At 47.0% G+C, this 26,774-nt stretch overlaps 1 protein-coding gene and 8 non-coding genes across 9 annotated transcripts in view; 1 reads left to right on the top strand and 8 right to left on the bottom strand.

The window, feature by feature from the left end:
• The window catches only part of LOC119406521 (ATP-binding cassette sub-family C member 2-like), a 56,284-nt gene extending 31,158 nt beyond the window's left edge, over window positions 1-25,126 (top strand). The window contains exons 11-19 of the mRNA XM_049420123.1: window positions 585-660; window positions 6,158-6,266; window positions 7,613-7,923; window positions 12,903-13,235; window positions 14,593-14,694; window positions 20,718-20,888; window positions 22,219-22,377; window positions 23,799-23,965; window positions 24,928-25,126. Coding sequence (XP_049276080.1) covers window positions 585-660; window positions 6,158-6,266; window positions 7,613-7,923; window positions 12,903-13,235; window positions 14,593-14,694; window positions 20,718-20,888; window positions 22,219-22,377; window positions 23,799-23,965; window positions 24,928-25,126 — 1,627 coding nt within the window. The remainder of the gene's footprint in view (window positions 1-584; window positions 661-6,157; window positions 6,267-7,612; window positions 7,924-12,902; window positions 13,236-14,592; window positions 14,695-20,717; window positions 20,889-22,218; window positions 22,378-23,798; window positions 23,966-24,927) is intronic.
• On the bottom strand, window positions 1,150-1,226 carry Trnas-gga (transfer RNA serine (anticodon GGA)). The gene has a single exon. It is a non-coding gene; the product is annotated as a tRNA-Ser (tRNA).
• Window positions 1,432-1,505, bottom strand: Trnas-gga (transfer RNA serine (anticodon GGA)). The gene has a single exon. It is a non-coding gene; the product is annotated as a tRNA-Ser (tRNA).
• Trnas-gga (transfer RNA serine (anticodon GGA)) lies at window positions 1,985-2,058 on the bottom strand. The gene has a single exon. It is a non-coding gene; the product is annotated as a tRNA-Ser (tRNA).
• On the bottom strand, window positions 2,261-2,334 carry Trnas-gga (transfer RNA serine (anticodon GGA)). Its single transcript has one exon. It is a non-coding gene; the product is annotated as a tRNA-Ser (tRNA).
• On the bottom strand, window positions 2,538-2,611 carry Trnas-gga (transfer RNA serine (anticodon GGA)). The gene has a single exon. It is a non-coding gene; the product is annotated as a tRNA-Ser (tRNA).
• On the bottom strand, window positions 3,094-3,167 carry Trnas-gga (transfer RNA serine (anticodon GGA)). Its single transcript has one exon. It is a non-coding gene; the product is annotated as a tRNA-Ser (tRNA).
• On the bottom strand, window positions 3,372-3,445 carry Trnas-gga (transfer RNA serine (anticodon GGA)). The gene has a single exon. It is a non-coding gene; the product is annotated as a tRNA-Ser (tRNA).
• Window positions 3,650-3,722, bottom strand: Trnas-cga (transfer RNA serine (anticodon CGA)). The gene has a single exon. It is a non-coding gene; the product is annotated as a tRNA-Ser (tRNA).
• Window positions 25,127-26,774: the final 1,648 nt, after the last annotated feature.

Genomic DNA, 26,774 nt, shown 5'->3' with positions numbered 1-26,774 from the left:
GAACTACCTACGTCATGTCTGAAGAAATCCCCAAATGAAACAGGGAGCTACTCGAAAACTCTTGGTCTGCATACCTGTGCATACCACTATTGTTTCAGGCTTGGGGTGGAGTCTGAAAACGAAAATTGTTGAGAGCTGCTAGTGCTACATTAGTGCAGGCCAAACCATACGAGGGAGCCGAGGAAGCCGACGAAGGTACTCTTTCTATAGCCCAGGGCCTGTCTACTACAGCACCTCGTCACCACCAACGACATGACGCGTAGGACACATTTGCCGATATATCTGTGTGTAAACATAGGAATGGCCTGCGTGCAGCTCCTAGACACTACGGCAACTGTAGTACTCCTGCTGGCAGGACCATCCCTGTTGGGCACACTTTAAGGACAAGGTAAAATAAAAAGGTAGCTTGACTGTAGACAAGATATCCTCAAAAAACTCCTCCTAAAAGCCTGGTGCCCCCAGACAGTCATGTGCGTGCCACGGGCCGCGTGTTAGAGACCCCTGCAGTAGATGTACCATAATTTGCAACTTATATTAATGCCTCGCATTTCGCGTGAAACACTGGTATTTTACAAATTTTTCAGGACTTGCGGTGACCAAATTGAGGGCAACGAAGTAGCTGGAAGGATAACTCAGGAAGAGTTGGGACAGTCTAATAAGGTGAGAAATTGTGGCACGCGCTGTTGTGTGGTAATACGTACTTTCAAATATTTGAAATTTCTGTATTGCCCATTCCCATTCTTTTATATACCTCAGTTGCTGTTATCGAAAGTTCTGAAAGGGAAAATAGACAACCACCCGTTTGTAGCACGAAGCCACAAGGAAATCCATACGGATTTCTCAGAAATAAAGCCTCTTAGTTGCCTAAAAATTCGTCCTGGTCCGGGGATCGAACCCGGGACCAACACCTTTCCGGGGCGGTCGCTCTACCAATTGAGCTAACCAGGAAGCTAGCAATTGGCAGTGCGAGGGCGAATTCATCGACAACTCGAAGCAGCTGGACACATATTGCAAATCAGTTCTGCGGAATCCCGCAAGGTGGCGGATGGGTTAGGAAAGGGAAAATAGACAACCACCCGTTTGTAGCACGCAGCCACAAGGAAATCCATACGGATTTCTCAGAAATAAAGCCTCTTAGTTGCCTAAAAATTCGCCCTGGTCCGGGGATCGAACCCGGGACCAACGCCTTTCCGGGGCGGTCGCTCTACCAATTGAGCTAACCAGGAAGCTAGCAATTGGCAGCGCGAGGGCGAATTCATCGACAACTCGAAGCAGCTGGACACATATTGCAAATCAGTTCTGCGGAATCCCGCAAGGTGGCGGAAGGGTTAGGAAAGGGAAAATAGACAACCACCCGTTTGTAGCACGACAGCCACAAGGAAATCCATACGGATTTCTCAGAAATAAAGCCTCTTAGTTGCCGAAAAATTCGTCCTGGTCCGGGGATCGAACCCGGGACCAACGCCTTTCCGGGGCGGTCGCTCTACCAATTGAGCTAACCAGGAAGCTAGCAATTGGCAGCGCGAGGGCGAATTCATCGACAACTCGAAGCAGCTGGACACATTGCAAATCAGTTCTGCGGAATCCCGCAAGGTGGCGGAAGGGTTAGGAAAGGGAAAATAGACAACCACCCGTTTGTAGCACGAAGCCACAAGGAAATCCATACGGATTTCTCAGAAATAAAGCCTCTTAGTTGCCTAAAAATTCGTCCTGGTCCGGGGATCGAACCGGGACCAACGCCTTTCCGGGGCGGTCGCTCTACCAATTGAGCTAACCAGGAAGCTAGCAATTGGCAGCGCGAGGGCGAATTCATCGACAACTCGAAGCAGCTGGACACATATTGCAAATCAGTTCTGCGGAATCCCGCAAGGTGGCGGAAGGGTTAGGAAAGGGAAAATAGACAACCACCCGTTTGTAGCACGCAGCCACAAGGAAATCCATACGGATTTCTCAGAAATAAAGCCTCTTAGTTGCCTAAAAATTCGTCCTGGTCCGGGGATCGAACCCGGGACCAACGCCTTTCCGGGGCGGTCGCTCTACCAATTGAGCTAACCAGGAAGCTAGCAATTGGCAGCGCGAGGGCGAATTCATCGACAACTCGAAGCAGCTGGACACATTGCAAATCAGTTCTGCGGAATCCCGCAAGGTGGCGGAAGGGTTAGGAAAGGGAAAATAGACAACCACCCGTTTGTAGCACGAAGCCACAAGGAAATCCATACGGATTTCTCAGAAATAAAGCCTCTTAGTTGCCGAAAAATTCGTCCTGGTCCGGGGATCGAACCCGGGACCAACGCCTTTCCGGGGCGGTCGCTCTACCAATTGAGCTAACCAGGAAGCTAGCAATTGGCAGCGCGAGGGCGAATTCATCGACAACTCGAAGCAGCTGGACACAATTGCAAATCAGTTCTGCGGAATCCCGCAAGGTGGCGGAAGGGTTAGGAAAGGGAAAATAGACAACCACCCGTTTGTAGCACGAAGCCACAAGGAAATCCATACGGATTTCTCAGAAATAAAGCCTCTTAGTTGCCGAAAAATTCGTCCTGGTCCGGGGATCGAACCCGGGACCAACGCCTTTCCGGGGCGGTCGCTCTACCAATTGAGCTAACCAGGAAGCTAGCAATTGGCAGCGCGAGGGCGAATTCATCGACAACTCGAAGCAGCTGGACACATATTGCAAATCAGTTCTGCGGAATCCCGCAAGGTGGCGGAAGGGTTAGGAAAGGGAAAATAGACAACCACCCGTTTGTAGCACGCAGCCACAAGGAAATCCATACGGATTTCTCAGAAATAAAGCCTCTTAGTTGCCGAAAAATTCGTCCTGGTCCGGGGATCGAAACCGGGACCAACGCCTTTCCGGGGCGGTCGCTCTACCAATTGAGCTAACCAGGAAGCTAGCAATTGGCAGCGCGAGGGCGAATTCATCGACAACTCGAAGCAGCTGGACACATATTGCAAATCAGTTCTGCGGAATCCCGCAAGGTGGCGGAAGGGTTAGGAAAGGGAAAATAGACAACCACCCGTTTGTAGCACGCAGCCACAAGGAAATCCATACGGATTTCTCAGAAATAAAGCCTCTTAGTTGCCTAAAAATTCGTCCTGGTCCGGGGATCGAACCCGGGACCAACGCCTTTCCGGGGCGGTCGCTCTACCAATTGAGCTAACCAGGAAGCTAGCAATTGGCAGCGCGAGGGCGAATTCATCGACAACTCGAAGCAGCTGGACACATATTGCAAATCAGTTCTGCGGAATCCCGCAAGGTGGCGGAAGGGTTAGGAAAGGGAAAATAGACAACCACCCGTTTGTAGCACGCAGCCACAAGGAAATCCATACGGATTTCTCAGAAATAAAGCCTCTTAGTTGCCTAAAAATTCGTCCTGGTCCGGGGATCGAACCCGGGACCAACGCCTTTCCGGGGCGGTCGCTCTACCAATTGAGCTAACCAGGAAGCTAGCAATTGGCAGCGCGAGGGCGAATTCATCGACAACTCGAAGCAGCTGGACACATATTGCAAATCAGTTCTGCGGAATCCCGCAAGGTGGCGGAAGGGTTAGGAAAGGGAAAATAGACAACCACCCGTTTGTAGCACGCAGCCACAAGGAAATCCATACGGATTTCTCAGAAATAAAGCCTCTTAGTTGCCTAAAAATTCGTCCTGGTCCGGGGATCGAACCCGGGACCAACGCCTTTCGGGGCGGTCGCTCTACCAATTGAGCTAACCAGGAAGCTAGCAATTGGCAGCGCGAGGGCGAATTCCGACAACTCGAAGCAGCTGCACATATTGCAAATCAGTTCTGCGGAATCCCGCAAGGTGGCGGAAGGGTTAAGAAAGAGAAAATAGACAACCAGCCGTTTGTAGCACGAAGCTACACCCTTCCGCTTCCGCCCTTCCGCTTCTTAACCCTTCCGCCACCTTGCGGGATTCCGCAGAACTGATTTGCATTATGTGTCCAGCTGCTTCGAGTTGTCGATAAATTCGCCCTCGCGCTGCCAATTGCTAGCTTCCTGGTTAGCTCAATTGGTAGAGCGACCGCTCCGGAAAGGCGTTGGTCACGGGTTCGAACCCCGGACCAGGACGAATTTTTCGGCAACTAAGAGGCTTTATTTCTGAGAAATTCGCATGGATTTCCTTGTGGCCTCGTGCTACAAACGGGTGCTTGTCTATTTTCCCTTTCTTAACCCTTCCGCCACCTTGCGGGATTCCGCAGAACTGATTTGCAATATCGAAAGTTCTATGAATAGTTAACAAAATTTATTGGGCCGACCTAGCTTAGGAATGCTCACAGTAAATATAATGTGTTCTGATGAGTTCTGAAAGACTACTATTAGAATGACTGCCAGTCGGACGTGTTGTATCTGTTCATGGTTAATTCTGCTTTTGACGATGATGCACATTCATTTTATGTATACGGGGGCATTGTTTCTAAATAAAACTTTCAGTTGCTAGTAGCGCCTTGTCCTATGTTCTTGAAAACACTCTGTTCATTCTAGCGCTCCATCATCATGAACTCTTTGCTTTATTCTTGCTTTACTGTTTTATCTTCATTGTGAGTAACGACTAGTCCAATCAGGTACTTTAATACCAAGGTAAGAAGTAGGAGACGGAGGCAATGTAGGCAGGTTGATCAGTTCAGAATTACTGGTATGCTACACCCCATCTGGAAACGAGATGGATGAGTTTGAATGTAAAGGATGTAAGGAGACAGGCACAGGGAGCGCATGTGCAATCTCAAAGTCATTTACTTTTGTGCAGCATACGGCATCACTCGTCGATTGGCATAAACAGAACTATTCGACAGCCTATTGTGCAAGTCTGTCGGCTTAAAAATTTTAACTGTGCCTTCTTCCCTCTCAACTGCGATTGCTTTCACCAATGACGTTTCAAAACGCTTCCAGCATACACGATGATGGCCTCGTGATGTGTACGAATTTCATATTTTCTCAATAAACAACGGTTGAAAGTTAACCAGTTTCTCTAGCGTCGTTTCTCTTGCGCTACTGTTTTTTTCCCTTCAGTGTTACGAACTACCTTGCTCGACAAAACTTTTCGCCAGGTTATGCTACCTCTCGTATATTTGATCGCGACACATCAAATGTGTCGTTGAAGATAACAGCCGCACGCGCTTGTCAATATGTGGCCTGTAGGCAACAAACAGAACTAGAGAGAACGCTGAGCCCCCTATGAGTCCCTTCTTCGTAGCTTGACGAAGCTACCTTATGTTGGTGTTTCATAAGACAGTGGTATTGTTCCCACGGAAACTGCAGTAATCGTTGAACATACCGTTTAGGCTATGTTGGTTTGCGTGTAGCCTCACTACTCACGTGTACAAGACCGGCAACAGTGCTGCCACTGTCGGGCGCTATCACTTAAAGGGCCCCTAAACCACCAAGAGGTCGAAATTTAGTTGTGGTGTTGCACTTGCGTGCGAGTGTATACAACCAATACTTAGCCGCGAGAATTTTTCATAATGGTGCCGTAATAGCGTAGTTACACGCGTTTGCTGATCGAAATGTGGTTATCGCTAGTTTCGCTCTTTCCTTCGCTACGCTTCGTTCGTTGGCTCATATCTCCTCCTTGCCGACCGTTCCTCTTCGCCATGCGAGGAGGAAAGACAGGCCGCGCGCGTACCTGCACACAGACAAACAGGTTATTGCTGCTGCTGACATTATGATACTCGCGTGGTGACGTCACAATCAACCCTGGGATTCGAAAGCCCCGGCGAAGAGCACCGAATTGTCTATTTATCATGTGGAGCGCCTGTGGCGCGTAACACTGCCGCGTTTGGCGCTGTTCATCGTGACGGAATTCTCAACTAATGCGCGCGTTTATTTGAATGCTAAGAAAATATTATTTCACATCTACTTAAAGGAATCAATCAAGCCTCATGAATTGTAAAAGCACAGTGTCCAGATTATTGCAGAAGAAACGGAGCTATGGTGCACATCAAAGCAATATAGCAATATTTCTATCCAACGTGGTAGTAATACATATTGTCGGAATAGCAATAATAACTGCAAAAAATTTCGCTTTTAACCTGTTCTTTTTTCTGGCCAGACAGGATGGCAGTTGCTCTGCAAACTCTTATTCCTTACTCGGTGGCCGGCAGTGGCAGGAGTCATCATGTTCCTAGCAGCAGCCTGTGCTTTTGGCACACAGCAGGTGTGGATCAAGCAGGGAACGGAATCAACGACAGGCGGCGCCACTACCAGCCTTCCCACTGAGCAGCTAAGCTGGGTGGAAATCCTTGTGGCGCTGTGCTTGACAGATGGTGCGTACATAATACTATGATCCATATTGCCGAGACAATTTTAAAGAGTCCGTACGTAACGCACGCGACTCATCTATGGCTTGTAGACTCTACCTTCAGCGTTACGGCTTTCGCGCATCTTTATTCTTTCATGACCTCTTGTTTGTGTGCTAGTATGCCACAAAGACACTCTCCTTCAACATAGTCCGGGGCGCACCCCTAGAATTTCATAACAGAATATTTCGCGCTCAAGCGCACTTCACTGCTGCTCAGAACACGCATGAAAATTGAAGCCCATGAAGAACCATAAACTGACATCCCAAAGTAGCGGTATAGACGATCGTTTTAATTGACACAATGAGCGGCGTGTAATAAATTAACTCACAAAAGCAATGCAACAAAGCGTCAGTGCTTCATGTTGACTTTCAGGTAGGTCTGCGCGGAACTAAAGTTTGCGCTGTATACGTATAGAACGAAGTGGAGTGACGGCCTAAGCTGAAGGAGCGCCCCCAGAGCCCTTTGCACACACTGTTAAGACAGCTAGTGCAAGTAAAGTTGCGAAGCAATGACTACGTCATCATCTCCCGTGATGTTACGATGTAGCGAGTTGCCCAGTACGTGGCTGTAAGGACATGATTGCACCTGCGTATTTGCACACTCTATTGATGTTGTTGCTGAATATAATGTAGAAGTGTGGCTGAACCATTTGGCGGGCAGTTTTAAACCACCCACTGTAGCGTTATTCATATAGCGTTCCTCATGGTGCGATTGTGCGTTTCCGCCACACAATAGGCAGTTTCAGAATAAGGTACGCAAAGCTGTACGCTAGCGTTTGTCGCCACTGCACATGCATCGTACGCTATGCTCTTTGGTACCGATGTTAAGTGACGGAAATAACGTTTCGTACCCAACGTACGCTATCTCTACGTACCCTATTCCAAAACTGCCAAATATCTCACTTCTTAACGTGGCTTCTCAGCAGGCTTGGCGTCTGCGTAGATTTCTTTCCTGACGAAGTTGAGCTGCTCCTCTATCTAATTGCCAACAGTTCTGCATGTGATTAGGCGATCAAACCACAATGCTGGTAAAGTTGCATAAAGACACGGAAGTGTAATGTCATCAGCGGGCAGCGAAGTAATAAAAAGTGATCAATTAAACAGAGCATAAAGGACTCGACAAACAAAGCAATGCTCTACTTCGCTTTGTTCTGTCTTTAAGGTATTTAATACGCCGTTGCACCCGCCAACATCCTCGGATCTGACCTGTTAGCCAAGTTCTGCGCGCCATTGTCTCGTGAGGCTCATTTAAGTGCTCCTAATGCATTTGTTATGCCGACAGACACATGAGTGTGAGCTTTGCTTTTGCAGTGGCCTTCCGGGCTGCTGGAAGTGTGCTGTTGGCCATGTCAGCGCAGCGTCTTTCGCGGTCCCTGCGCAACGACATGCTGAGTCACGTGCTGCAAAGTCCCGTCACCTTCTTCGACGAGTCGCCACGGGGCCGCATCCTGAACCGCTTCTCGAGCGACATCGACTACGCCGACTCGCGCTCTTTCCTCAGCGGCAAGCAGAGCGTCCAGAACACGCTCCTCACCTTCGCCAAGATCGCCGTCGTCGGCACGCAGGCGCCACTCGTGATTGGCGTCACGCTTGTGATGGCCCTGCTAGTGTGCTACGGATTGGTGAGCCTAGAACTTTATTGAGAAACAGTTCTGCTGAATCCCGCAAGGTGGCGGAAGGGATATAGACAACCACACGTTTGTAGCCTGAAGCCACAAGGAAAACGATACGGGTTTCTCAGAAAGAAAGCTTCTTAGTTGCCGAAAAATTCGTCCCGGTCCGGGGATCAAACCGTGGACCAACGCCTTCCCGGGGCGATCGCTCTACCAAATGAGATAACCAGAAGGTAGCAGTTGGCTGCGCGAGGGCGAATTTATCGACAACTCGAAGCACATCGACATTGCAAATTAGTTCCGCCGAAAAGAGACAACTTTGTGGCTTTATGCTACAAACGGGTGGTTGTCCATTTCCCGTTCCTAGCCTAGAACTTCAATGAAGCATCTTTAGAGCAGCTGCAAGGCCACGCTAAACGTCTATGTAGCGTTCAGTGGCTTGCGTGTCTGGAGAAACTGCCCATCGCGAACATAAGAGAGCCGTGACAACAAAGGAAGGCAAATCTCAATTTCACTTTCTTTCTTTCTTTCTTTCTTTCTTTCTTTCTTTCTTTCTTTCTTTCTTTCTTTCTTTCTTTCTTTCTTTCTTTCTTTCTTTTTTTTTTTGTCCACCGTGGTGGCATAGTGGTTGCAGTGGTTGCAGCGCTCTGTTGCTGAGCCGAATGTCACAGATTCGATCCCGGCCGCGGCGATCGCATTTCGATGGAGGCGAAATGTTAGAGTCTCGTGTACTGTGTGATGACATCGAACGTTAAATAACACCAGATGGCCAACATTATCGGAGCCCTCCACTACGGCGTACCTCTCAATCTTCTCGTGATTTTGACACGTAAAACCCCAGACATCATTATTAAGCGAAACTTTCATGACTTACAGATCTTGCTGACGGTAGCGGCATAGTTCGCGTAAAACCCGGTGTCGGCGAGTGGACGGAAATGCGGGTGCACACAAATGTAGCCCTCGCATGTTCGCCGGTCACATATATATTTTTATGCGCCGTTTTAAAATGAGTGATGCTCTCTCGATCGCGGGCTTCTCGGCGATCAGCTATTTTTGATATGGTAATGTGATATCTTGTTGAGGTCACTTCTAATTTCACGTATTCACATTTAATTTTTGCATTTTATTGTTTTACGCATAACCGTCTTTGTTGCCTGTAGCAGAAGAAGCGTTGCACTGCAAAGCACGTGCGTGAAGGTCCCATTCTCGGCAGGGAGGACGGAAAAGTGAGGACGGAGCATTGCTCTACGCGAAACAAACAAAGAAAAAACGACAGGCCTGCGCGCAGCGCACAGCACAGTCACAGCAAAAGCTCAAAAATGGCCTTTGGAGAGCCCGCTCCAAACTCTATTTGGGCATATATTAGATTTACACATTCAATATATCCACTACGCCTTGGAACATAATTTTTGTGAAGTAGGGAAGCAACCACTAAGCCCCTCTTGGTCTTTCTGCGGATACGCGAGGCACCCGCTACACATCTGAGATGCATTACGTGCACCTTGTTGATGCTGCATGTGCCTGATGGCGATGAAGAATTACTGCTGAGCACTTTGTAGTGGGTGGGAAGCATTAAAGCACACACTCCTTGCGCAATTACTATTGCGTGACGCCTGGTTATTATTTTACTTTTCTGCCACGCTATTCTCAGTTCTCTGCGCAATTATATGCGCCACTTTTGTTGATGCGAGGTAATCTTGACGTGTGTCAAGATTACCGCCCTCTTTTCTATTTCTCTCCTCCTCTTTATATTCCTTTGGAAGGTGTGAAAAATGCATATATATGCAGCGACCAAATGAATAAAGCTCGTTGATAGTTTGCGCACTTTCCGTCTATTTTGTGTTCTTCCTGTGTTCGTCCGATTGTATGCGCAATGATTCCCGCCATAGACATGCACCAACTCGAGCAACAAGTAGTTTTTCTGAAATACGAACCTCTGCATCCTGCATTGCTGAAGTACAGTGTGGTAGTGTATGCATAAGCGCAGGCGTAGGTTACCGCATTACTCGGGAGCGCAGACCGTGCTGTTGTTTCCGTCCTTATTTGTCGACGCTATGAATAATTAAATGTCGAGTACGAGTGTATAGTATCTGCTTGTTGATATCATCGTTCCGCGGGATTCACCCCCATGCGCATTGTCCAGGTATATGTTAGAAACTTCAGCAGCCAAAATCGTTACCTCGTGATCATGGGCGTCAGTCGTCGCGATGGAGATATGCCACTCGGCGCCAACGTGGGTACATCCACGTCATACTGCTCTATAGCTGCCAGACACCAATGGATATTGTTCGAGCTCTCCCATATCACTACACAATAAGCACTACTTCTGTTAAAGGGACACTAAAGAGAAACAATGAATTTGTTTAGATTGATAAAGTGTGCTCAGAGAACTATTGTGTAGTTTATTTCACAACCATATGTGTATTATTAGAGGAGAAAACAACGTTCAAAGTTTCATTTTTACATTTCGCGCCGAACTTAGTAATTCGTGACGTAAAAGATTTCAAAGAGCATTTAACGTATTTTGGCGCCACTGGCTCTCGACGAAATTTCCACAAACTCGTTATGTCAAGTCTCTGGCCCCATCAGAGTACAATGTACTTCGATTTAACCGATTAGGAACTACGTAGGCCCAAGCAGGCGCCGTCAAAAATATGTGACGTCACGGCAAATGGTGCGGGAATTCCAAGGTGGCGTCACCACCTGTATTTTCTTTTTGCGCGTTTTCTCGCTTATTGAGAGTTTTCTCGCAGCAAGCGTGGTGTGTTTGGTATCGTGGAAGACTACTTTACTAATGCGAGAAAAATCGTTTTGCTCTTTAGTGTCCCTTTAAGACACGTTTCACTGCCCCGCCACGGTGGTCTAGTTGTTATGGCGCTCGACTGCTGACCCGAAGCCGCGGGATCGAATCCCGGCCGCGGCGACTGCATTTTCGATGGAGGCGGAAATGTTCTAGGCCCGTGTACTTAGATTTAGGTGCACGTTAAAGAACCCCAGGTGGTCGAAATTTCCGAAGCCCTCCACTACGGCGTCTCTCATAATCATACCTTTGTTTTGGGACGTTAAACCCCAGCTAATATTATTAAGACACGTGTCACTATCGTGTTATACCGATTCTTATGACGAAGGGATCAGCCATGCTTTTCATGTGCCCCTGTGTAACTTCATGCAAGCACTTTTTTCTTTATCTTTTGCGTTTATACGCGCTAAGTTCTCTACCATTTGCTACACTACCGCTAACTGTTTTTGCCTTCTTTTCTGATAATCTTGCGCCTTTGTAGTAGAACGCAATAGCCTAATCGGACCGTGTTCGTATCGCCTTCCCAATCGCCAGCCTGCCTTCTCTTCTCGGTGGAGACCTAAACAGTTCCGCTAGGAAAGCCACAGTGTGGACGACCTCCGGCTTCTATCTTTATTTGCATCTACCTCGAATTGTCGCTCAACGACAACGCTGATTTTTCGCTCACAACCAAAGACGCCACCGCCACCGACACCGGAATTTCTGCGAAATGAGCTGTTTAACGCTGTCGCGTTAAAAGGAGACCCTACTAACCAAGATTAAATTCGATTCCGCGACCTGCAGTTCAGCACTCGAGCACCTTGATCACTAGACCACCGTGGTGGGTCTAGAGAGGAGTCAAGACACCACAAGCGCCGACTAACAACTGAAAAGGCGCACAACGGCGGAAAAGGAAAAAGAAGGTGTGAAAGGAATGGGCCTAGGCCGGCCACGTACTGCGTAGGACAAACAACCGGTGATCACTTAGGGCAACACTATGGCGACCAAGTGATGCGAAACGCTGTCGAGGAAAACGATGAGTTAGAAGGAGTGACGGTATTAAGTTTCCAGGGATAAAATGGAAGTATATCGCACAAGACGAAGTATATACTTGAGATCACTGGAGGACACTTCCGTCTTGCCGTGTACATAAATAGACTGAAAGTCATGATGATCACCATTTGAGAGGAAGCGTTCAGCTCGTTTCTGTTGAACCTCCCATAATTCTCCATATAGTGTGACAGCACTGATTGGATATTATGTGGGCTTTTCTCAATGAGTATTATGGTATCGACTGTATGAATGTGTATGCAATTTATTTGCGACCTATTTTGCTGTGGTACGCCTTTGCAATAATGTATTTCGAAGGGCTACGGGTAATTTGCATCAATAAGTGCAGTTTAGTAATGCCCTTCCGGAATTTTTGAACCGTGGCTGCTGCTGCACGCCCTCCGAATAATCCACATATAAGACAGGGCTGGCTGGCTGGCTGGCTGAATTAATTAATTAATTAATTAATTAATTAATTAATTAATTAATTAATTAATTAATTAATTAATTAATCCATATTTTTAATGAGCGATGGAGCAGTGTGAGATAGAAGCCGTCGAGAGACGGCTTGAGAACATTCCTCCGCATGAAGAGCTATGGCTTGGGTGTGTAGCTCCCGTTTTACTGATTCACGTGAGACGTACCGCTGGTCGGCTGTGCTCGCTACATAATTAAACATGCAAACAACTCGAGCAAGATAATGCACGTGCTATAAATACTGAAGCAAGGTATTCTGAGTATTCTTGCTTTTCTGTGGTTTGGCTCATCTGCTCCGTTGGTCAGGTGGAGAGAAAGAAGGGGGGGGGGAGAGAAAGAGTGAGTTAACCAGGCACGTGCTCCGTTTGCTAACTACACTTGGGGAAGTGGAAATAAGGAATAGGCGATGGGGAAAAAGACGAAAAGCAGTATAACGGACGGTTACGTCGGTTATCTTGAAGACAAAGTAAACTGTTTATCCCTTGAAGCATGTGATTACAAAAAGATGGACGCGGGGATGCAATCTGTATTCAAGGGGCCCACGTGATAAGGATTTCAATGCCGCGGTGATGATTTAGGTATACGTAATACCTACGCTTCCGAACACTGTGAAGTAATTGTACAGTATCCCAGCGTTTAATTAACCTCGTCCTTGCATTCTTTCTTTTGCACGCGTACACAGTTTGCTGCTGTAAAAGCATCTCACCGCTGTCGATACTTCGAGAGCCTGGCCCTGTCCCGTTTGCTGCAGCACGTGACCGAGACCGTGGATGCGCTGAGCAGCGTGCGAACGTACGGCGTGGTGGACCGCTTCGCACGCCACTTCTACCGGCTGACGGACGCGGTGATGCGCGGCTATATTTGCTTCGGCGCCACTTACGGCTTAGTGCGCACGCTGACTTCGGTGGCCGGATTCGTCGTGGTCGTGTGCACCCTTCTGATGACCGTCGTCTTTGCCGGGCCCGGAGGACCCGACCCGGCCAGCTTGGGCCTCGCACTCAGTGCCGCGTGCTCGGTGCGTGAGTGTTGAATTTCTGCATACGCCGTAGCCCCTTCGGAAGCGAACTACAAGTTTTGCTGTTCAAAACACAAAAGCTCTTCTCTACCGAATTGCACGCAGAGGAGACAAAAATATATGAAACGCAGCACAATAATTCAGTCATATGAACAGGTCTTTAGCGAAATCGCAAGAATTTCAAGGTGGGAAATACTTTGTAAAGTTTCCAAAAACAGGCGCTCACGTGCATAGACGTCAGTTGGAAGCGAGAATTTATATTGTTTTATCTGTATCTAAAGTTTCATTAGGCCTAACAAAGAGGAAAATGTGCAGTTGCAACGCCTCGTAGCGATTTCCCATAAAACGTGCAGGCGTTCTCACATAGCGTAAGGGGTTACATTTACGCCCTCGCTGCGCCGCGTCTGCCATAGGTGTGCGCAGGGTTCCCCATCAGGGGGGCGAAGGTTCATCTTAGCGCCCGCCCACCCTATTAAGTCAATGTATGGGGCAGATTCTGCGCCCCCCTCTTAAGTGATTAGGGGGGGGCAGCCGCCCCCCCCCGTGCCCCCCCTGTGCGCACGCCTATGGCGTCTGCTCACTCTGTACGTAGTCAAGACGAGACACAATTACCTGTCTGGTGATTCGGCTTAAGCATACTGAAAATTGAAGTTCTCGTAGTTTTATATACATGAGTACTTGACATAAGATCCCCGTCGATAATTTTCGCGCACATAGACTACCTTCTATTGCAGTTTCCTATTTCTGACCTTAACGGTACGTCAACAGTTAACGCACGACCATAGCGAAGACGAATGGAAAGTATGTGCGCAGTCATCTTGTTACGTTGAATACGCGAAGAAAGGGGCGTAGTGTTTCATACAAGCTTTACTATAATATATGTTTTCAAGGTCCCCTTGAAACACCAGTCGTTCGATTGAGGGCTGCACAATATTAAAAACGCGTTCTAAAATGCAGATTGCGGGCGAATGCAGAATGATGTGATGTGCTCATGCTGCCATTGGGGTACGAACGTGCGATAACAAGCGACAGTTGGTTCATGAAGGTAAATCGATGAAGTGAGCCTCTTTATACGCCCGATATTCCTCTTCTATATCAGCGTCTATTTTTCATGTATACTGATTTTTCGTGTAGAGTAGACGTGCTTCCGAATAAGGCTTCACGTGTAACTGAGTCTTGTAATAAATCGCTATCGCTATGCGAAGGCGTGCCTCCGCTACGCAGCACTGGCGAAGGAGAGCCGCCGTTATCGGCTCCGGGGTTGCTAATAATGTGAATTACTCGAGAACGAGAAGTCTAATAGGGTTTCATTCGGCTACTGTGCTGACCGAAACTCTGCACTTTCAATCCCTAACAGATTCCTCTGTCACTGATGTCGCTGTGCGTCATGTTGTTCAACGTTCTTCAAATGATTGTATCGTTCGAACGCTGTGTGGAGTACGCTGAGCTTCCTCCTGAAGTAAGTAAAGCGAGACGTGAGACACTTCTATGGGCATTTATTACTCGTTGTGTCAGTGCGTGTACCGGTGTAGCGTTTTCAGACCAGCCGTTATTCTAACAGGAAATCTACAAAACTCCGTGTTACCTCTCGCTTAAAATAAATCCAACCTTTTCTTCAAAGGTAAACATCTAGAGCACAGAACAACAAATCTTGACCGAGAGCAAGATTGATTGGGAAAGAAAGTTAGCTATTCCTTACCATAACTAACAATTTTACTTTAAAAATTTGCATTTTCATTCGCAGAACATGCGCATCCACAGGACGCAATCCGCTGCATTTGTCGCAGAAGTCAAATATTATGCCCCTCCCATATAAATCATATACCATTACACTGGCAATGCAAGGAAATCAAAGCCGCTGAATTTTGCCCTGCCTGATCTATTTCACCGTGAGAAGCATTCCAGCACTAGATTTTTCATAACATGTGACATCACATGTAGTCATATTATTGTTCATTTACCTAGGACCATTGTATTCTTTCCTAAGAATCTTATGTATATTTATGAGCTTCACATTTACGTGTATGTCAGTTTGACGCATCTTCTAATACAAAGCTACTGAAAGAAAGACGGCTTTTAAGGGCTGGTTTTTTTTTTGTTAGACCCAGTATTAATGAGAACTAGCAGACAAAATTGCCAAGGACCAATGCCAAAGCTACTGAAAGAAATAGTAGGCAAGGAGTTCATGGTCTTTTGCGTAAGCATTACGCTGGCTAAAGAAACTGCATAAAGATTATTATAATAATGATAGTTAGGCTCGATTACATTTCATAACATTGTTACGATGGGATGTGCTTATTTAGGAATGAATAGATGAAAGGGACGAAGTGTTGCCGCGCCGACACCGAGTTGCTTCAAAGACAGACGCACTTCGTTCTCTTCTTCCTTTGACCCCGTTGTCGCTTCAGCGTAACACTCCTCCTTTCCCAGACGAAGCCCTCTGGGCGAGTATAAATGACGTGCGCTAAGAGTCACGGGGATTACAGCGCTTTAGGCGGGCGACGTGAGCTATCTGCATCTTCCTAGAACGGTAGCCGTGAGCTACGAGGCGAGCGATCGAATGCGTCACGTCACTTAAGCGATCGACGATGACGAAAGGGCCGGTGTAACGAGCCAGAAACTTTTGGCACAGACCGCGCTTGCGAAGTGGTGTCCAAAGCGACACCTTGTCCCCTTTTTCGTACGACACGTCCTTGTGTCGCGAATCGTAGGCGAACTTGGAGTGGTCCTGACACGCCAACGTACGGAGCTGAGCTATGCGACGTGCTTCTTCTGCGCGGCAGAGAGTCTGGGCAATAGAAGAGTCCGCATGAGCGTTTAAAGGAAGAGTGGTGTCAAGGAAGCTGCGGGGTGTTCTAACATAAAGAAGATAGATTGGACTGTAGCCAGAGGTTTCATGCTTTGCCGTGTTGTAGGCGTAGGGTGATAAAGGGTAAGATGTCATCCCACTTTTTGTGCCTGGAATCGACGTACATCGAAAGCATGTTGGTCAATGTCCTGTTGGTGCGCTCGACGAGACCGTTTGTCTGCGGGTGATACGGGGCCGCGTGGCGAAACTGGCAAGCACAGAGACGCAAGAGCTCTTCTACTACATCGACCGCGAACTGGTGACCACGGTCGCTCACAATAATACGAGGTGGTCCATGACGCAGTATAACCGAAGACAGGAGGAAACTCGATACATCGATAGCCGTGGCCGTTGGCATCGCTTTGGTTTCCGCATAACGTGTCAGATGGTCAACGCAGACTATAACCCAATGGTTGTTGTTTGATGAACGTGGAAATGGGCGGAGAAGATCCACTCCAACCATTTCGAAAGACAATGAGGGCGGTGTCACAGGGTGAAGGAGACCAACCGGAGCAGTATTTGGTCGCTTGAATCGTTGACACTTATCACAACTGGCCACATACTTTTCTGTATTGCGTCGCATGTATTGCGTCGGCCAGTAGAATCGACAAAGTATGCGGTGGTACGTTTTGGCGAAACCCATGTGCCCAGCAGATGCGTCATCGTGCATAGCATGAAGTACGTGCGTTCTCAAATTCTTCACTAAAAGAAGGCGGGCACCATCAGGTGTGTAATTCTTTTTGTAGAGCACGCCATCTTGGATAACAAAGCCGTTTTTACCTATCGGCGGAGCGGCTGAATCGAAGACGGCATTCAAGGTGCGGTCGTTGCGCTGTTCCTTCCGGAAGGTGGCGAGACCAGGAAAAGCAGTATCGTCGATGGCAGCTAGAAAATCGTCAAGGTTGTCAGCGTCACATGCTGTTGTTGGTACAGGGAGCCTCGAGAGACTATCGGCGTCAGCATGATGGCGGCCACTCTTGTAACGGATTTCAAAGTCAAATTCCTGCAAACGTAGCGCCCATCGTGCAAGGCGGCCAGACGGGTCACGGAGACCAACCAAACAACATAGGGAATGGTGGACAGCAGTGATCGAAAAGTGCCGCCCGTAGTGATATGGTCGGAACTTATGGACAGCGAAAACCATAGCGAGGCACTCTTGTTCAGTCACGGTATAGTTCTTCTCGGCCTTGCTCAATGAACGACTGGTGTAGGCAACGACATGCATCGAAGCGCTGGATGAGTACAGCGCCAAGACCTATTCCACTTGCGTCGGTGTGCACTTCTGTTGCGGCAGAAGGGTCAAAATGGCGCAGTATGGGCCCAGAAAATAGAAGGAACGAAGAATCACAATACGCTGTCCATATGAAAGGCTTATTCTTGCACAGCAATGAAGTCAAACGGTAGGCAGTATCAGCGAACTTGGGCAGAAACCGTCGAAAGTAGGAGCAAAGACCCAAGAAACTTCTTAGTTCGCGTTGTGATTGCGGTTGTTGAAAACTGCTAACTGCAGCAACCATCTGAGGGTCTGGACGCACACCATGCTTGTCCACGAGATGTCCAAGTACAAGCGCTTCTCTTTGGCCGAAGTGACATTTCTTCGAGTTCAGGGTAAGGGCAGCTTGTTCAAGGCACGTCAAAACAACGTCAAGTCGATTATTGTGTTCGGCAAAAGTGCAACCAAAAATGACGATGTCGTCAAGGTAACATAAACAAATCTCCCATTTCAGGCCGCGTAGTACCGTGTCCATAAACCTTTCAAATGTCGCAGGAGCGTTGCACAAACCAAACGGCATGACATTGAATTCCAACAAGCCATCTGTGTGACGAAAGCGGTTTTCTCTTTGTCGACGGAATGCATGGGTATCTGCCAATAACCCGATCGGAGGTCCACAGATGAGAAGTAGGATGCGGAATGAAGACAGTCGATAATGTCGTCTATACGGGGAAATGGATAGACATCCTTTTTCGTCACAGAATTGAGGCGCCGGTAGTCTACGCAAAACCTCCAGGACCCGTCTTTCTTTTTCACGAGGATGACCGGCGCAGCCCGTGGGCTGGCAGAATCTTGGATGACGCCCTTGGCCAGCATGTCGTCCACCTGTTCAGCGATCACCTTGCGTTCAAATGCGGACAGGCGGTATGGTTTCTGCCTTATGGGATGCACGGACCCCGTGTCGATCCTGTGGCGAGCCCGCGTATTGGAACACGAACTTTGGTAGCGTCCTGGGTGAACTGAAACAATGAAGCATGCTTGCTAAGGACGCTGACCAGGGCTTGACGCTTCTCAGAGGGCAGTGCCTTGTTGATCATATTCAGAAACGGTGACGAGTCTTCAGGGACACCAGGGCCAGTTTGATGCGCTCGGCCTTCGAGCGAGGCGTCATTACTTAAGGCGTCTATGCTGAGGCTGGTATCCGCTTCAAACGAGGCAAGTCGCATACCGCTGGGTGGCACAACAGACTGGTTTGATAAATGTGACACCCACAACGCACTTGTTCCACAGTCCACAGAGATAATACAACGAGGTACAAGCACACCTTTCTTCGCAATGAGCGAAGGCACGGGCTCAACAATAGCATCAAATGCTTCGGTGTCGACACCACCAAGAGTAACTTGGACGCTGGACAAAGAACGTGCCGGTAAGACGGAATCTTCGAGGACGGCGAGGATGCGCGAACAGGTAGCAGGTTGGTCGGCAAGAGGAGAGAGGAAGAGCTCGCCAGTACCGCAGTCAAGAGTGGCACCGCACTGTTGTAGGAAATCTAGTCCAAGAATGACATTATGCATGGATTTAGCGAGCACTGCGAATTCGGCTTGATACGCGTTATCAGAGAAATGAACGTTCGCGGTGCACACACCAAGGGGTCGGAGCAATTCTCCGCTCACAGCACGAAATGTGTTATCGCTATCCCACCGAAACATCACCTTACGGCCTAACTGGGTTTTGAAGTCCATGCTGATAACGGAGACATTCGCTCCCGTGTCCACTAAAGCCAGCGTAGTAACATTGACCACAGAAACACAAATCATTTCATATTATATTTCATAATTACGTTTCATAATATGTTATATGATACCATATCTCATCGGAGTGTAGCATAATTTCGGCACCTTTACATATACTATGTATAATCCTTTATGCGATAAAGAACTTGTGAACTTATGAAAAATCGCATTAAGTGAACACATAAACATATTTTCAATCAATGCAGGAGGAGAACAACTTCATTACTTTTTGCGCTTAATTTATATAAAATCTCGTATCAATAAAGTTAGCCCTCTAAAGCAGGCTGAAATAATTCAAAAGAAAATTGACAGACAGAAAAATTTAAGTAAACTATTGAAATGCAGGGTTTGGCGGAATCCCGTCTGGTCTGGAGGAGGCATTGTAAAAAAGGAGTAAACGCCTACAAATATTAAAACACTTTAGAACAAACAAAGGACGGAAGCCGAAAGATGCTTGTTTTAGAGTGTTTTTATTGTGGTCGGCGTTTGTTCCTTTTCTTCAAGTAAACTACGGGAAATTGTAAAAAGAATTGTAATAACACCCGGCTCATGCGTAATACATATGTGCACCATTTAATAGGAGCTTCCTGTAAACCGTGACTGTGTAAGGTTTTTTACATATGGTAGGACAAATTACTACGGAACTTCCTTTCTTTATAGCGGTTGTTTAGAAGCGTATGCTTGTGTAGCTTCATTGTTATGGGCTTTCGGCTAATGTTGCATAGCTCCTGCTTATGGTGAGTCGAAGATATTCAGAGATGGCAAAATGTGTGTGCGAGTAGATTGCTCTTATCTCAACATATGAAATGTGAAAGAGAAATTTTAAACATAGAAAATGTATTTATTTACGTCATACGGCAGGCGAAGCTGGGGGGGGGGGGCAACGTATAACATAATTAGTACACGTTCGAGCCCCACTTGAAAATTATAAAACGAAGGAAGGTAATAAACAAATGGCAAAAAGTTAACATGTTACCCAGGAAATATTGAGCGCATTCCTGAATCGACCCAGGCGTGTAGGTATGAATTTGCTTTTCTCAGTAGTTCGTGAAAGAAAAGAAAATTTTAAATTGTTGGTCTTGGCAGCATAAGGGGAGATATTGAAGGGATGGGAATGACGGGTTGTCCTGGTTTCAGAAAAGGTTATGCGTGGTCTGTAATCTATAAAAATTAAAAAATTTATTGATCAGTACAAGCAGTCGTAACATTTTTCGCCATATTTGAAGTGTGTGAAATCTATTAGAATGTAGAAGTTCAGTTGTAGGGTCATGAAGGCCGTATTCTAAAAAAATACGTATGGCTGTTCTCCTTATACTTTCTTCACATTTGCATTATAATGACTACAAATAACGTACCCTATACTTTGGTTGGCTTTGTTGTCTGTTAGTTCTAATTAATCTTGTGTCTATCAAAGAAAACACGAGCCCTTAAAATTCCCTTGCTTTCGATCTTCAGTAAGTAACGTCTTCAGAAATACCGCATTATCGATTTTGAAGTGGAGTGGTAGGATCATGTAATGCTTCGCAAGTCTCCATTCGTATTTGATCATTTCGAGCTTACGGGAATCTCTAGTTGAATTCAGCCAATTCCCTTGAAAGAAAATGTCACTTCTTTATGTTTTCCTCTAGATCGACGTCCCAGAAAGTAACGAAGGGAGCGATGTGCCGCCAATCGAATTACCAGCTGAGTGGCCTAGCTCCGGAATGATCGAGTTCCAAAATTACTCGGCTTCTTATCGTCCTGGTGTGCTCCCCGACGTACTGAAGGATGTCACATTCGTCGTAAAACCCATGGAGAAGGTGCGTACTATATCAACGTCTATACGTCGAGCATGCCTGCGAAAATTTCTCGATCATTTTATCACACGTTGTTTACAATAGGAAGACTCGCGTTTCCGTGAAATTATTGGGTAGAAGTAGCGAAAGCTCTGCCGGACCACCAATAAAGTTGTTACCAACCAAAGTAGTTCTCCTGACAATCGCTATGGGGCTACGCTTGAAATTTACTTACAGTGGCCTTAACTGCATTAAGCGGAAACAATTACGCCTAAATAGTTTGCTCCTTCTCTTCTATCAGCGTAATCAACTCTTTCCCTTCTTCTTGACCATTTCTTTGTCTTCCGACACTGCGGTTAAGTCTGTGAATGTTATTTAATGTTCACTGATTGAAAGGCGCCACCTGCCGTAATAATAATAATAATAATAATAATAATATAAATAATAATAATAAGAATAATAATATTGATAATATTATTGTTATTATTATTATTATTAATATTAATAATATCTGGCTATGTGCCAAAATAACTATATGAATAATGCACGCCGTGGTTGAGGGCGATGAAAATTTCCACCAAGTGGTGTTCTTTAAGGTGTACTGACATAGCACAGTACACAGCCCTCCAGCATTTTGCCTCCATTGAAATGCGACCGTCACGGCCGGGACTTAATTCTGCAACCTTTGAGTCGGCAGCCGAACATCGTAACCACTGCACCACCGAGAACAACGCGACGACGTGCTCTTGGCATGGAATTTCGTCTGGCCTAGCGTCCAACATTGCACGACTAATCTTCAGTACTGCAACACTATTCCCGGCACTTACGTGGTGAATATACGCATTAGGGGCGAAATGCGTTTAGCACTGAAAGAATGTGCTAAATGCCTACAAAGATAAACGGCCTGTGTCATATGCTGTATAGAGAAGCAGTATACATAACAAGGAACTAATGAAAGGCAGTAGGCAATAAAACAATTAGGAAGCATAAAAAAGTGTCGAGTAAACAGCTGACATGCATGAATATTTAACACGAACGTTATCTTCATAAAGTGCTAGGGCATTGGTACCTTTAAGTATCATTGCGTTTAACTTACTTTAGTCTTCAGTCACCCTAACGAATTGATTTGACCAAAGTAAAGTTGAATGCTACTATCAGTGAACCAGTACGATTAGATAGGCGTTTTGTTTAATACAATAAAAAGCTGAAATGTGGTCTGCACAACGTATCCGTGAATCAAGCAACACTGGCTTCAATTACCCCCCGTCCAACACACGCATTAAAGTAAGAGTGATGCACCGCGGCTGCTTCGAAGATGAACAGCAAGGAGGAAATTTTTAAACAAATCTTCCAGGTGGGAGTGGTTGGACGCACCGGTGCTGGCAAATCTTCGCTGGTTCTCGCCCTTTTGCGCATGCTCAGGCCATCCGAAGGGCGGATAATCATCGATGGCGTAGACATCGCCTACGTGCCTCTTCGGAAGCTGCGCAGGAGCATTACAGTCATCCCGCAGGTAACCACACGAAAAAAAGAGCATTTATCCGTTTCTAATGTCAACCTAATTTACTTGGAAGGCTAAGCCAGGCGCTTCCATATTCTTGCAAATCCCAATCGATTACGGATACTCCTGAAACATGTAGGAAGTCATGTTCCTAGCCTGTCACGATCTCTAGCCTTCATAACCGTCTCATCAAAATGTTTCATGCTAGGGCTGTTACGGCGTGCTGGGTGTGGACGACGCAGCTGCAACGTTTCTATAGCCCCGCTCCCTTTCAACTCCACACGTATCTTCACATGTTCTTTGCGATTGTGGAAAATCCACTGCACGCCCACAAAAAAACAGAAAGACCCTGAATTGCGCATGGCGTAGCCATAATTGAGTTCCGGAGAGAATGGAGGTGGATCGTGCGTGGAGGAGTCGCCGGTAGGAAGGGCCAGTAGTTTTCACTGCACCCGATAGGCTACCAGTGTTCGCACCCGCTTCCGTCGGCCGAATGTTAGCGTAGGGAGCTGGGACTGAATTCGCACAGTTCTTCCTTCGTAAGTCCTTGTTACCATTGGCAGACCATCCAATTTCAGCGTAAGACGTTTTTGTGATTTTTGACACCGATCGCGATCGTCAACAGACACTTGGGAGACAAACAAAGGCCCAGCTACATAGCTCTAAACGGTGGTTTCATAGTCGAAGTCCATCAAATGATGAGGTTGTGTTGGCTTCTTCGTGTGACGCGAGCAGTGTAACTGGGGGGTGGGGGGGGAGAAGGGTGTAGGAGCGGCCATTCGCTGGGCAGGATGCGCGGCTATAGCCTTGAGCCGACTTGAAGGGACTGTATAAAGTCACCTCCCTAACTCACCTTCGTCATTCACTGAGGCGAACGTCTTAGATGCCTCATCAAACGCAAAAAATGACGAGCGTCCCGCGTCCGCGTCTCCCGTCGGCGGCGTCAACACAAGTGATGCAAAACATCATCATCATGTGATGACGTCACCATAAGACGTCATCATGATGTCACAGATCGTCAAAGCCAGTGACATCATCATGACGTCGCCATGACGCCACTGTGATGTCACATAACGTGATATCACATGGTGAAGTCATCGCATGCCAGCCTTGTTTAGTCAAAAGGTGCAGGATCATGTGATAGGCACTTCGACTTTATATTAACCAACACACCGACGGTAAATATTCTTTTGGCGCATCTACATAATTGCTGTCGTAATAATAGTATTTAGGTTACTGCGAAAATTTTGTCGATCATAAACATGAATATGTCTCGTTGCGGTGCTGCAGTGACGTTATCATCAATGACGATTCGGTGCTAACCAGTGAATGAATTTCGCCAAGGAATCACCCAACTTTATGTCAGAAGTTAAGGGCGCGCTGCTTGAAATGACGCTAAATTATGTCTCATGAAGGGGTGAATGACATCGCAGGACCCAAGCCTCGTGAGAGGGACTCTGCGAGCAAACCTGGATCCTACAAACAGCCACTCTGACGAGGACATCTGGCAAGCATTGGAACGTTCGCATCTGTCTAAGGTCGTGTCGTCTGACGCCAGAGGGCTCCTTTTGGAAACTACTGACGGCGGCACAAATCTCAGGTGAGTAAGGCACTGGGAAAGCGGCTTTGTTTTGAAAAAGCAGGTAGGCCGTAGGCTGATTGAGGAAGGGAAATCTTTAGGTCTTGTTACGATGTGGCAGGATTGTCTGGCGAAACTGCTTACGCATTCGGGCTAGTTGATTCATGATTATCACTGAAAAAACAGCGCTCAAATACAGAATGAAGATTGTCTGTGTCCTCTCTTCGTCCTTTTTTTAGCGATGTGTAGGAAATGGTGTTTAGACTTGTTGCTTTAGCATTACAAGTAAGATATTTTTGTTGTGAACCATGTTCTTGTATTCAGGGGGGGGGATGTTTTAATATACATTTTTAATACCTCATAGTGCTTTCTTCACATTACCACTTTGTTTCTTACTAGACCACAACGAAGTTTGCAGGGCACCCTGATTTTTGCAAAAGTACTAGTCATAAATAACGAGTACGTAGCCTTGCTCATTTGAGAATATAATAAAAGGTGCATAGGTCTACTTAAGCTGTCCTTCCACTCCGTGAAATCCGACAGCAGAAACTGGACGATGGTGAATATAATATATACGCATACAAAAAAGCGTTTGGAACAAAAGCACGCTTTTTCTGACTGAAGAGGTTGATGCACCAGGCACCAAAGAAAGATCTAGGCATCAAAAGTTCTAAGTCGTTGATTTCTAGGAATAGGGACCCATAGAGGTGCTCTATGGGCCCTTACACCTAGCTGACGAGAGGTCTCTGCATAGAAAGTCCCATATAGACCTCTAGGAGAGTAGGCTGAGCCCAATGCGCAAACCCTCCATACGCACTACGAATGTCAGTCACTTTCGCTTGGCTTGCCTGGTCATGCTCGTGCCGATGGCATTAGAAGAAATTACGTGTTCTCCGTGTTTGGCGTCACTTTTAAATCCACAAGACGGTCACGCATACGCGAGCACCAACTAATGAGCGTGGCACATATCGTGTCTTTCACAGCGTGGGGCAGCGGCAGCTGGTGTGCCTGGCGCGGGCTCTTCTGCGTCAATCCAAGATCCTCCTGCTGGACGAGGCGACGTCACAGATGGACGGTGACACTGACCGCCTGATCCAGGCGACACTGAGGGACGCCTTCGCCAACTGCACACTCTTTACAATTGCGCATCGTATTCACACTGTCCTGGATTACGACAGGTGAGTTAAGGTGTAAGCAATCACCCGCACGATACAATTCGAAATGCGGACACCCACGTCTGTTATTCTCTGTGCATACATCAAACTCCTTGTCTTTTGTTCATGCTTCCAACAGAACTGCGTTTTACAGCGAATCTGTATACATCTCGTTGTTCGGAAAATTTCGTGGCGTCAGCACAAAACTCCTACAGCGCATATGTGCCACAGAAATTGGGCGAATCCCACTACTCACCACAATGGTCCACTAAAGATTTAGTGGCGTAAAATAAAATGCAGGTGAAAGGGCCCCTAAACCACCAACAGACGCTGGCGTGCTCCAATGCTAGCAGATGCGCGCGCTCCTTGCTTTTCCACCTCGGACGCTGAGGAAGGGCATTCAGAGAGATGGACCGACGAGCCGACGAACGCGTTCGCTGTAGACTCGTGCACAACTGCACAACTAAATTTCGACCTGTGGGTGATTTAGGGGCCCCTTAAGAATTCAATGGAAACGGAATATCTTTCCTTGCAATCAGGCATACAGCACTAAGCTCAGCAGTTGTTTCAATGAACAAAACCATAAAACAAGCCTGAAAAGCGCATGATGGGTGATAAGGCGGCTGTAAACAATGGGAACACCCTCCCACGCGTTCCCGGTAGATATTAGGTTGAAGCTGCTTTGCACGTTACACGAGCGCTCGTAATAACGTCAAACGGCCCTTCTTTTTCCCCGCGTGTCTTTCCCGCTTTCGTATATAAAAGGGAGTGCCGTCTCGCAACTCATTCAGTTCATTCTAAGATTACTATGGGTACACCACGGAAATATAAAGACACCAGAAGAACAGCGTGAATGCAATGCTCGACGAAAGGAACAAATTCATCTTGCTGAAAATAGTAGCAGAACCAGTCACTGTCTACCACAGCGACCACAAAGCGATTATCAGTAACATTACTCTAAAGTAAGAATAAAACATACTGCTCCACCTCATCAGCGCGCGTGGTGTTTGATAAGGCTGCTCTGGACGTTCACGTGTGCACGGTGGGATGGCGGCCATTTTTTTTTGTGCCCGCTTATATGAGAAACGTTCTATTGTTTTCCCAGCTCTTCAAGACATATGTGGAAAAAATAGAACAAGAAAGCGTCGTTTTTGCAGCAACTACTAGCATTGCGTCCCAGCCCATTTGAGAAAAGTGCGGTCTGAACAGAAAAGTCGATATGGAAAGCATAGTGTGCTTGGTTTTCTTATAAAAGTTCCATGGGTATCTGCTCATGTATGTCGGTGCTGATCGACTGCGTCTCGCCAGTGGGCGTACCCAGTCCTTGTTCCAAGCAGGCGTCATGAGCGTTGGACAGTAGGCGTCGGTGATGGGATGGTCTTCGCCACCCGATCGACATTGTAACTTGCAATCGTGTTCCAGTGTTGGGTTGATAACTGGGTATTTTTGGTGTCTCACATATCTGCGTTTGGGAGTCAGCGAGCAGGCTTTGCGCACCTGCTCTATGGGCCGGTGAATAGAGCAGTGATACTACACAACATAGTGACGCAAGACAGACAACACGTTCAAACTTCGGGCGCAGGTTCGTGCGCCCTCCAAGAGAACAACGGCCCGATGGTAAAACAAGAAAAGGGCTTGACAGCACGCGCCTTCTCAGCGCGAGATGCGGTAAAGAA

Source organism: Rhipicephalus sanguineus, chromosome 10, assembly GCF_013339695.2.
Source record: "Rhipicephalus sanguineus isolate Rsan-2018 chromosome 10, BIME_Rsan_1.4, whole genome shotgun sequence".
Classification (NCBI taxonomy): domain Eukaryota; kingdom Metazoa; phylum Arthropoda; class Arachnida; order Ixodida; family Ixodidae; genus Rhipicephalus; species Rhipicephalus sanguineus.
The sequence above is the reverse complement of the archived record's forward strand: the minus strand, read 5'-3'. Positions and strand labels throughout refer to the sequence as shown.